General features: G+C 34.6%; 1 protein-coding gene across 8 annotated transcripts in view; it reads right to left on the minus strand.

The window, feature by feature from the left end:
* LOC136029562 (E3 ubiquitin-protein ligase HECTD1-like) overlaps positions 1–12,916 on the minus strand; it is a 484,457-nt gene that overhangs the window by 46,329 nt on the left and 425,212 nt on the right. For 7 of the 8 annotated variants that reach the window (XM_065708048.1, XM_065708041.1, XM_065708047.1 and 4 more), the window contains 2 exons: positions 7,853–8,021; positions 2,372–2,572 (listed from right to left, as the gene is read on the minus strand). In XM_065708048.1, the coding sequence (XP_065564120.1) occupies positions 2,372–2,572; positions 7,853–8,021 (370 nt within the window). The remainder of the gene's footprint in view (positions 1–2,371; positions 2,573–7,852; positions 8,022–12,916) is intronic. The other variant, XM_065708045.1, reaches the window with a different exon arrangement.

A 12,916-nucleotide genomic window follows, 5' to 3' on the forward strand; every position in this document is an offset into this window, starting at 1 on the left:
GAAAGCCCTAAATATTTCATTTGTGATTTTGGGGAAACTGGCGTGCCGTCGAAATCAATAGTAAATCCTGCTCGAGTTTCACCCCAGTTGAACAGAACCGCGTCCGATTTTTCTCCATTGAATGTAAGGTTAATCTTAGCATATTCTTTACTTCAATTAAAATTTCTTTCGAACGACTGTACTGTTCGACTGGGGTTAAAAATATCATCTGCGTAAACGATAAGTGACACATCAATCCCTTTTAAAATACACGAAGGAACTGCGCTGGATTGGGCATTCAGGATACAGTTATTAAAGGCAACTGGAGAGGTAAGGGCACCCTGTCTGACACCTCGACGGACTGGAATAATGAAACGTGTTATGGTCCCATCAGGTAGCCTGATTACAACAGCAAGATGGTTATACATATCATACAAAGCACGAATGGCAAACGTGTCAACTCCCCGTTTATATAGCTCAAGGAGAGTTTGTGCGTGAATCAGATATGTATATATATATGTGCGTGAATCAGATATGTACATATGTATGTATACATTCCGTTGAAAAGATGTGTGATGAAAGATATATTACGGCAGGACTAAAACTTTGCTTTGGGTGCCAAATACGCGTCACCATTTGGAGCGCTGGTGGGAAATTCGGTGTCCAGATGGTAAAACAATATTCACTGAAAACAGAAAAAAAACCACTTGGCAGTAAAAAGGACAGTTGAAGCTGCTATTGTTCCCTAAATAAGAAAGAAATGCACCGCTCAGTTGATCTCAGGCAGCATATTGCTGCATTTATTGATTAAATTTTTTATTTAATTATAATTATAAATTATAAAAAATAATTATAAATTATTGATTTATTGGTTAAAGTAGCGCGATTTATTTAATAGTAGTATTCTTATTTATAGCGATAGTAATAATTTATGGTGATAGTCTAATTTACCAAACCGTAACGAAAGGCGGTAAATATTTTTGGTTGGATCTACGCTTAATGAAATAGGCATATCATTGAATAGTTAATATTTACTTTTTAAACGCTATTAGTCAAGCTATTCCTAATGCTTGTAATACTTTTATGTCACCTAGTGTCCCTATCATTAAATGACCTGGTATAATCATTACACATTATGCAGTATCTATAAAATAAATACATTATTATGACAGAAGGGATTACTTACAATAACTAATAAAAAGAGTAATTAAAAAACGGTTGTTACTCTTGCATTTATTATTGCTACTATGTATTTATTCTCATATATTATTGTGATAATGTTTTTAAATTTCTATTTCAAATAACAATCAATACAAATTAGTTATTATCAATAAAATAAATAGGAATTATCATGGTAGAAATTACTAGTAATGATTCTCGGGAAAAACCAAACAGAGATCCTAAAACATAGAATAATGCGAAAAGAGTTCATTAAAAAACGGTTGTTATACTTGCCTTTATTATTGCCTTTACTTAAATCCTATTATTGTCACAAATAGCAAAAACCTCTAAAAAAGCAGTAATCTGAACAGTTACAAATAAAGAAAAATAATATGATAACGAAATGCATTACGAATAATTTATAGTATAGTGACCCCGGACCCCCCCCCCCCCCTCCCCCCCAAAAAAAGGTTCCAGTTTCAACCTGCTATATTTTTTTATTATAGGTCAAAATTAAAAGACATTTTAGTTAAAGCAGCTCGTTTTGTATTTATATGAAAATCTGAGGAATTCCCTTCTTAATGTAGAGCAAATGTCTGAGAGGACCCGATCTAGCTCAGTGCATTTTTTTATGCACAACCCAAACTTGTCCAGAACTATTTTAAACAATAACCAAGAAATCGTAGTTGCTAACTTGGGTCTACCAATATCTCTTAACTTAATCCTGTAGACAATTTACACTTGAGGTAAACAATATACCTTCGGTTTTATTGTTTTGTTTTTCTTCTTTCTTTTTTTTGTAGCTGCGTTGAAAAAACCCGGGAGTCTAAGGTTTTGGATACTGGGTACCGTCAACCTCAGACCCCAAGATTTTTTCAGATGACATAAACTAGACCTGTGAGAGTCACCACTTTTCTGGAACCGGAACTTTATACAAGATGTCATTATTAACATTTCTAACAATAGTCCTCTTCTTGGAGCTTCTTGGACACCACTGGATTCAATCTTCCTCCCTCTTGACAAGCTTAGCTGCACTGTCCCTGTGCAGACTGTTTTCGAAGCAGTATTTCTGAGCTTAGCAGACTGTTTTCGAAGGCCCACCTCTTCTTCAGAACTGGCAATAGCCATATCACTGGCTGCAAACGGAAATTTTGTCCTCGAAGGTTATTTTGAATTAAAACCTACAGAGTTAAATAAAGGCGTTTAAACAGAAAAAGAAGATAAGGCTTACCGCAAAGCACTCGAGGAAGATATTTCTTCTCTCATCTATTATGTCGTTTTTAAAACTAGCTCGCAAAAGATTTAGGAGTGATTCAACCAGCTTACAAGACTGTAGCTCAAAAGCAGACAGAGATGAATCATCAGTCAAGATGGATTTCAACTCCTTCAGGGCCATTCTTAAGTTATTTTTCCAGTTCTCACTGCCAGATTCCTGAAAGACAATATAATGAATTAAAGGAATTACAATGCCCAAGGGTGTTTCAGAAAGAATGGAAATTTGTATGTCAGTGACCATCAACAAACATTTGGGAAGCATTACGGAGCCATGAACAACCTAACTAATACTGAATTATAATCAATCGCTTACACAGTAATCAATTGTTTGGTCACAATAAAGTAACCAACATCCCTCAACAGACACTTCCGTCCTTTGATCTCCGTGACATCTATTTCAAATAGAAGAATGTTTCTATAAAAAGAAAGTTCGACAGTTACAGCAAAAAGTGCACTTAAAAAATAAATATGTATTGGAAAGCGAATTCCCAGCGAATACAGCAAAAAGTGCACTTAAAAAATAAATATGTATTGGAAAGCGAATTCCCTTCCTTTTAAGGTGTTCCTGGGAGAATTTCTGGCAAAAAAAGGGGAAGAGGAATTTTTCGGGGGAATAAGCATAGCACCATTTCAAAGTTACCAAAATAAACATCTTCTGATTCGCACTTTTTCATAGGATATTCCTGATTAACGATCAATACACATTTCCTAACCAAAGGAAGTTTTAGAAATATCAATTTTATTTGGATTTGAGAAAGAAAAGAGCCTAGATACTAGGCCGATAGACAAATTCGGACATAATACTAAGCTAAAAAAAATTACCGAAACTGTAATACAATAATCAAGTCAACTGTTTTTTGAATAAAAAAAAGAAAGAAAAACGAGAAAATAACTGGTGTTCTTGACTTTGTATCGATTCTCTTCTGTCTTTTATGCTATGCTGTATATGTATCTTTTAAAAAATTAGAATAGGAAAATACTATAAAAATATCACAACTTGTCTCACAATAAGGGACAAAAGTGTCCAATTTGTACCTTTCGTTTTACGAGTCAGTCACTAAAAGAAAGCCATTCAAATTCCAGCTTACAAAAATGTCGATAGTAGAGAGAGGAGAAATTTCTAGTTTACAAATCTGTCGAAAAAAGTCCAAAAAATCCGAATCAATTTTCTCACTACCCCCAGATCCTCTCCTGAGATCAGGGAAGTTGAATCCATCCCTCTATATTTATCTCAAGGGCCTCTCATAGAAGAGGAAAATCTAGGCCTATAAATGCACTTCTGGAGTTTATATCACTCCCTATTCGAATAAGATTCTGCCATTAACCGGTGCGCAGCAATTTAATATCCCATTAACAACTACCCAGCTAAAGTTCCCAGCATCAAAGGAGCTATCCTACAAGTCTTTTTTTACTACGAAGACTGCTACCGTTCTAAAAAAGTGATTTGACTAGGATTATGAATACCAGCTTGTTCGAACATGCCTAACACATAACCTATAAAAAACACATGAACCCAAGGTCCTATAAAATAACATCTGGTCCAAATAGAAAATTACTGAATTCTACTTGTCACACATAAAAAGTAATTTGTAGATAAACAGGAAAATTTAAGGTAAAAATACAAAACAACAGATGGCCCAATACTACAAAATAACAATGTACATATGGAGAGGGGTTCCAAGATCTATCCGGACCCCTCCTTCCCCAAAAAAAACTTCTGAGAATTTGGCATTTAACTAGGCATACCAGGAGAAATTTACAACGTCACTTCAATGTTTCTACTCTATAAAACTCAGCGTCTTCTGCCAGAATCAGAACTAGAGTTTTTTTAGAGGAACAATTCTTGTAACTACCAAGTTTATCTTTGTAGGTACATTGATGGGCCTCGTGGTGGACCTAGGAGTCCGGACTTCATAGTCTTGGGATCAAACGGGACCATTATGATACAATTCGCATATTTTTCCCATATTGATGAATGTGCACCAGGTTCGGGACTAATTGAGCTATTAATCTGATTATTTTCAGCGATTTTGTTTAATTCTTTTGTATACTTTTTTGGGTTTTGCAATTAAACAAAATAAATAAAATTTCACAGTGGCGAATATTATATTTGGAAACAATACTGAATTGGAAATCAAACCATGTTACCATTTTGTTGTTGTAGCGCTTAGTTCAAAAATGGATCCTTGCATCAAGAATACAGATATTTTATTTCGAAAAATAGTAGAAGATGGGTTTTCTCGTTATCACGGAAAACAGGGTTGCCAGTGAAAATTTAACGTTGTCTCAAGGTTTACCTGCCAAATTCAGAAATTAGGTTTATTGAAAAGACAAATTACTGCAACGATCTTACAATAATCAAAAACCTTAGAAGTAAATTTTCAATAATGTATTCGTATTGGCAGCCTTAAGGTCACATTGGTTTTCACTTGATAATTCGGCAATTGGATTCTCGTGTGGACTGTAAAGACGAGACTATTTTCGATTTTCATTAATTTCGGTGTCAACCTTTATAAGTAACTTTTACCTATAAATTCCTGCAGATTTCTAGTTTAGTCCTTAAGTTTTATAGATCCCGTTTACAACCAGCCTTGACCCAGGGCGATTCCCTTTCCAGTCTATTCGAGGTCTCTCATTTACAAATGGCACAACTTCTTAACTTTTTGTCTGCTTAGATTATCACTTTACTAAAATCAAATTTAAAAAACTGAAACAATATTTTCATACCATTTAAGAAACTAAATAAGAACACCATAAATCACAATTTAAATATTTAAAATTTGCATGTTTCTTTTATTATTGTTTGCTTAAGAATTGCCTTGAAAACTGGAGGGGCTGAAACTCAATGCAATACGACATTAAACGTCCTTAATTTGTTTAATTAAAAATGATGACAAATAAACAGATTCTATTGAGAAAACCAAAATTTAATTAAAAATAAGGAAACTAATTTAATTTAATTTTCTTCGGAGAGAAATTAAACAAATCGCATTTCAAATTTTGATAACTTTTATATACTTGCTTATTATTCTTCATTTCAAAAATTGGAGGGGCTGAAACTTAATGATATACAAGACCAAATTTCCTTAATTTAATTAAACTTGCTTCACGGCTAAGTTCTTATAAATAATAAGTTATTATTACCATTTGTAGTAGTTATTACAAGTTACTATAAATAATAAACAAGTCTTTAGTTAGCTATTTAATTAGCGATTCTATTGACTCAGTAAAATTAAAAAACTTTTTGTAAATCTTATTATTACTAAGAAATTACAATTGTGTTAATGACCGGACAAGCATCAGAATTCAATTGTTTTGGTGTATTCATTGCTATCACGTATTTTCCCGAAATGCCTCTGATTTTAATTTTGAGATGCTCATTCGTTGTCGAAGAAACTTTGTAACAGCTCATTCGATTGAAAATTGAAAGGGCCATTGCCCTTTTCAATAGTCCAAACTGATTGAAGGGCAACTAACCCCCCTCCCACGCCCAAAATTTTCCCAAACAAATCCAATAATTGCAAGGCCCGGAAATTATGTATTTGAACACGGCAACCCCCACAGCCCTCATGGCTAGATGTAAGCTATGCCCTGGGGGCATATAAGGTATATAAAGAAAGGATGATCATAAAAACTTCGGAGGGGGCTCATTGGATTCGTTATCAGAAGTTCGAGTGCCCATTGATCAAACTCAGTGATCCGAGGGTGGATACCACCCACACCTCGTATTTTCACGAAATACATCTGATGGAAATTTTGAGATGGACATTTGTGGTCGTAGAAACTTCGAAAACACCTTATTCGATTGGAAATTGAAAGGGCATGTTTCCTTTTTAATAGTCAGAAGTGATTGGAGGGCAACTAAACCTCCTCTCTCACCCACCATTTCCCCAAACACGTCCAATCAAGATTTTGAGATAGCCATTTTTTTCAATGTAATTAAAACGACCGGTAATTATGCCTTGGAGGATACCCCCCCTAAAGCCCTCAGGGCAAGGTAAGTTATGTCCTGGGGCATATAAGGTAAATATAGAAAGGGTGATCGTACAAACCATGGAGGGGGCTCGTTGGGTTGGTAATCAGAAGTTTTAGCGTCCTTTTTAAGATTCAGAGTTATTGGAGGGTGGATAGCCCCCCCTCCACCACAAACCTCGTATCTTCCCCTAATGTATCTGATAGAAGGTTTTAGATGACAAACTGTTGTCGTAGAAACTTCGAAAAAGGCTCATTTAATTGGAAACTGAAAGGGCTAGTGCCCTTTTTATTAGTCAGAAGTGATTGGGGGGCAACATCCCCCCCTCCAAAAAAAAACCCCACCAATTCCCAAAACAAATAGTCAACATTTGGAGACAGCCATTTTGTTCAGTGTAGCTGAAAGGTCTGGAAATTATGTCTTTGAAAACCCCCATACCTTCTCAAGATCAGAACATAATCTGCAATTATCAGAAAAAAATGATGCGGATTTTCAGATTAGTATGCAGATACGAATATATATTTCTTAAAGTTTTAATAGTTTTTAGTTTATTAAGGTTAAAAAATAAAACATTTTAAACAATTTTTTATTTATTTAAATTATACAATAAATAGCCGAGTCAAACTCAAAACGAGCAAAAATTAACATGAGTAGGGCTGACAACGCCCATGCCTTCTCAAGACCAGGACATAATTTGCAGTTTACTGACCAGAACATGATTTGCACTTTACTGAAAACAAAATACATTTCAAATGTTTTCACTTTGTTTTTACTTGTTTAAAATGTTAACATCCTAGTACTGAATTAAATTATCTAATGACCCATCCATCCTATAGGTGATCCAATTAACTCTGTCACTAGTTCTACGTCAGGTTCTCAATCCTCAGAACCTAAAGAACGTTCTCTGTAAACGTAATCACTCTTGTAAGTTGGTTATCACATGGTACATGATGTTGATCATATTAATCACATGATATATTTGAGACTTACTTGTTGTTGGCAAGAGCTACTAACTTGTTGAAAACTGGAATTAATTAGAGCCTGAAATATTAATTTTTTGAAAACCCGAGTAACGTCATCTGCGAACATCATTTATCCTGAAACTTGTTGATCAGATAATACGTGACGTTTATCAAATGTTTATCCGATGATAGTATGTGAGTTACTTGTTGCTGGTAAGCATTATTAATTTTTGAAGACCTGAATTAATTAGAACCTGAAAAAAATCTGAATTATTAATCTGTTGAGAACCGGGAGAACATCTTCTGCCACCGTCATGTATGCTGAAAGTTGTTTATCAGACGATACATGACGTTTGTTTTAAACTTACTTGTTGTTGGCAGAAGATTTGTTGAGAACCAGAATTATTAATCTGTTAAGAATCAGAAGAACGTCTTTTGACAACATAATCTATTCTATACTGAAAATTGTTTATCAGTTGATATTACAGTATTTTTGACTTACTTGTTGTTGGCAAGCATTATTAATTTGTTGAATAATTCCTTTGAGTCGGACGACAGATTCTCTAGGCTTGCTCATTGCAAGTTCAGCAAAACTGCCATTAATTTCTCGGGCAATTGTTCGGACTTTCTGTTTAATCTGTTCAAGCTGGGATGTGAATTTGCGACCTCTTCTGAAATAAGAGAAAACACTAAATATGCAAATTTGACAACAATTTAAATGATTTACTATCAAGTTGTCGTTACTGAAAAAGCCTTGACGTAAGTGACTGCAAGAACCACACTGCTTTTCCGTCATAAAAAAAAAACTAAAAGTTATACACAATGGGAACTTTTTGGAAAGGCAGTGACTAGAATAAAACCTAAGCAAATATATTGATTTTATTCTTCAACAAAAAACAAAACAATGAAAAACATAAAGGACAAATTTTTTCAAAAACTATAAAAAATTAATTTTAATTCTTTGCTGAAGTCGGCTGTTGAACATTCAAAAGTTGAACATTATCGAATTGTCGTCACCAAGAAATGATGTAATATTGCGTTACCAATCTTACCAAATTGTTAACGAGAAGAACCACCCTGTCATTTTAGCCTACAAGCAATAAAATGAACTGTAAATTCAAAGACAGTGAATTGTAGAAAAATTCAACTATATTTCCAATAATCGTCCTAAGCAAAACTAGAATAAAGACAAAATTTAAGTTGCGATAAGAACCTGCGAACTGAAATGGGACCAACAACCAGAAAGTCCTAACCAAATTCAGACTCAAGCTAGGACGCCTATAGGAAATATAGCCGAAACATTCAATTAGATTTCTTCTACATTTTACTGTCTTTAAAAATTCCTCATTGCGTAACCTTCTTTATTGTTTGTACCCAAAATAACACAGAGGAATACGTAAATGACAGCATTGTCTCTCCATCACACAAAAACTAAAAGTCGTGTAAGACAGAATTTTTTCCCGAAGACAATGACTAGAATTTTTTTTTAAAAGAATGCATCGGCAGTATACTGAACATCCATCTTCAGCACGAAATAAAAACTGAAGAATAGCATAAAAGAATTTTTTTTAACAAGATCAAAAAGTTTTATTTCCATTTTTCGCCGAGGACGGCTGTCGAATATGCAACCGGAATAACATTTTCAATTTCATTTTTGTCACTCACTGCCTTTGGAAAAAATTCCCATTCAACGTACCTTCTTATTTTTACAAGAAATTCTTTGGATAACTTCAGCCCCTAGGAAAAATTTAGACAAGGGCTTGCTAACGAGGGGGTACATGGACTTACACGAATGGAAAATGGAATCGTTTTAGGGTGCCAATACAACTGGCACTCTTTTAATGCATCTAGCAACGCCTCATTAAGAGGAATGGATCCCAAATATCGCTTAACTAGCAAAATGGAAATTTCTTTCTACCAACAGAAATGCAAAAAAGTAACATATAGAAAAATAAAAGGAAAAAAAGAAATGTGCCAAAAAAGTAAAAATAATAATCTCAGTCTTCCAAAATCACAAAATATTCTCAGATTACCTGCATCAAGAGGTTTTAAGTTAAGTGCACTGCATATTGTTATTGGCCCTGCTGTATTGAAGGGCCAAGTATAAAAGCGCCAGATGTCTCCACTTTGATTTATCTTAGACCCAGACAAAGTATTTGCTGGCATTTTCCATTGAAATCATTTCTCACCGATAAGATTTTTAATTAGAAACAAGGTATTTACATTTGATGGCTCATTCGACCTTGTGATAAATAAAATAGGAAACAGTGCTTGTAAACACGGAAACACAAAATCTACGATTTTTGGGTAGAACACAATACACAAAAAGGCATAGCATATTTTTGCAGAACCAAGATTGTAAATTAAAAAGGTAAACCTTAAGATCCCTGGATCTTGAAGGAAATCCGAAGTTTCTGTCGCAGATTAATGTACAAGCGCGACTTTAATGTCTATGAAAGAGCCTACTTAGGAAGTATTTGGATTACCCTCACTTTGCTTGGGCTTAGCTTGGGCTCGGCTCTTCTACTTATTAACACTCATAGTTAAATAGCAGCAGCAACGATTAAACATGATGTGATGAGATTATTATTTAATTATTTAAGAATTAACGACGCTTCTTGACTACTAAGGTCCCTGCGTCGGCCCTGCAGTGCATTCCTACAGCGTGATTCGATCTCTGGGTCCCGTATTACCAAGCTAAGGTCAAATCAGCTGCGCCACCACAGGACGATGTGATGAGATGTTTTTATGCATTAAAAGGTAGTAGACTACGATTTATCTTTACGTAATCGTAGTAGACTACGATTTATCTTTACGTAATCGTAGTAGACTACGATTTATCTTTACGTTGTGCGTGAATTAAGACGAAGGATCGTAACAGTTTTGATATATTTATTCTCACAAGAACTGTCAATTTTAATTGAAATAAATGATGCATTGTCAGATATTACTGAAAACCCTTTCTGAGCCTGGTGTGACTCATGCAAGTAAGTGGGTTTTTGTCCAGGGAGTCCAGGCCCACTCTTAGAATCCTTTTAAAAATATTTCCGATATTTTATTCTTTTCCATTCTTTCCATTCCATTCTTTTTTCGGATATATTCTCTGAAGCCAAACTCAGAGAGATCAACCTCATCAGGAATTTGAACCTGATGATGACAGGTCCTGTCGAAATTATCGTTTGAAAAAATCAATAGCCTGAAATCCATAGCCTAGGTAAGCTTATTACCATCTATCATTACTATTCTTTTTTTGGATTTCCCCCCCCCCTCTTCATCTTCACCAATAAATTTGTTAAGTTTTTTCTACGGTGTTTCTTTTCAGTTTAAGGATGCCATTCAAGGTCAAGGTAGTCACTAAAAGCATTTTGTATCCCGGGTCGAGTCAGCAGTTTTTTACAATATATACCAGTGGTGACAATTGACTGAATGTATGGCATGGGGGAGGGGCAAAGTGCATTTTCGAATTATAGGTTGGGTACAAATTTGTTGTTTATTGGACTATATTTTAATGAAAGAAACATGTTTTTCAATCAAAATACGACAACATTGTTTTCGTATATTAGGAGAAATCTAAGAAGAAGGACAAACGATCCCTTTTCCTCCCATCCCTTATTAGCACCGTTGATTTACTCTGATTAACTCCTTACAAATCCAGAAATGTATTGCCATTACAAGAAAGTAGAGCAAGTTGAGGGAGCAGAGCAACTTTAGAAACGACACTACTTAGAACCGGTGTGTAATTATGCATTCGGCTGGACAGGGACTTGGGAAACATTTGTCCCTGCCATGGTTTTCTTAAGTAAGGAAATTTATACAGCGAGTGACAGCATGGTAAACAAAAATGCTCGTTTAGATTAGTCTATTGTAGTACAGTTTTAGACCTTTTTACCGTGCTAAATCAAATGGCTATCTTAGAATTTTGATCGGTCTCTTAGGAACAATGGTTGTGGGAGGGGATTAGGTACCCTCCAAACTTAATAGTAACTCAGAACGGGCACTAGGACTTTTGCTTCCCGTTAGAATGAACTCTCTGTTAATCTTATAGGACCATTGGTTCAATACGATCATCCCATGGGCGAAAAAATAAACATGTATTCGTGGTCTTTCTTCTGCCAACAAAAACCACAAAATTTCATATTTTCGTAGATTGGAGCTTGAAACCACTACATTAGGGTTCTCTGGTATATTAAATCTGACTGTACAATTTTATTAAGATCAATGGACTTTTGGGGGCTGTTTTCCCCCTTTTTCGAAATTTCGACAAATTTTCTCCGGCTCATAGATTTTGACAAGTATTGCTAAACTTAAGGAATTTATATATTTGGAACCAGCACAAAAAGCTTTTTTGATGTACCTGTTTTTACCAAAAATGGTTTTCTTAGATTTTCAGTTACTATTGGGTCGATTTACTCCTTATTTACAGTTTATTACTACAAACTGTTAAATAAAACGCGCTGATCTTAGCATGACGAATCGTATCCCTTGAACTTTTTGAGCTTATGCTATTTAATTCATTAAGGACAACAAAAAAAGTTTTGAAGCTCTAGGAAATGACATGAAAAAAATTATTTTTGTTAATATATTTTGACTTTTTGAGGGTGCTATTTTTTTAAAAACCAAGTTAATTTTCCCAGGTTCATAGCTTTTGATGGGTAACCATAAACGTAATAAACTGTTTTTTTTTTTTTTTTTTAACCGGGATAAAATGTTTTTTATGTATGTATCGTCTTCAATATTCATTTTTTAGGGTTTCTGATGCTATAGTGTCAAGTCACTCTTTACCTACAGTTTGTTACCATGAACTGTTTGATAAAAGGCTCTGATCTGAGCATGACAAATTGTTTCCCTTGAACACTGAGCTCCGGCTATGTCGTTCATTTAGGACAGCAGAGAAATTTTTGACACCTGTAAAACTCAGTGTAAACAAAAAATTTAAGTAGGCAAAGAAAAATATAAAATGTCAAAATTTTTATTTACAAACATAAGATAACAAGAATTTTGATTTCAGTTCCGAAACAATTAACATCCTTAATAAAACCGCACACCTTTATGATGTTTGAAGATGTTGTTGTTGAAAATAACACCTTAATCGGATATTCAACCTCTTTTTTGTGGGAATTGTGGGATCTGGCAACATCATTATTTCGGGCATGTTGTAACTCCATCGGCGCTATGATGGGCATTTCACAAGACTTTTCCGCTCTTTTATCTCATCTCTCATTGTATTTGGCAATATTGGATGAGTAAACACTTGCACGTAATCTTTCTTTGAACACTTGAACGCTGAGCTTTTATATCCTTTTTCATTTAGACATGGACTGTTTTCAGATTAATGTTTTATACAGGAGTCATTAAGAAAATTGTACAAGGATGTGGGACTTTCAGCGACAATACTGTCTTGAACAGGTCTAGAAGAGGAATTATCAGGCTGTTTGAATGAAGTCTCCTACAACAGATGCCAGGTTTCACCGGGATGTCTCCATATCTGCTTTCTTTTAATTTTTCTAATTTTTAAATTTCTAATTTCTATGTGCTTTCTTGCTACTAATCCAGTATCTTGCTACTG

Source organism: Artemia franciscana, chromosome 7 (genome assembly GCF_032884065.1).
Source record: "Artemia franciscana chromosome 7, ASM3288406v1, whole genome shotgun sequence".
NCBI classification, from domain to species: Eukaryota; Metazoa; Arthropoda; class Branchiopoda; order Anostraca; family Artemiidae; genus Artemia; species Artemia franciscana.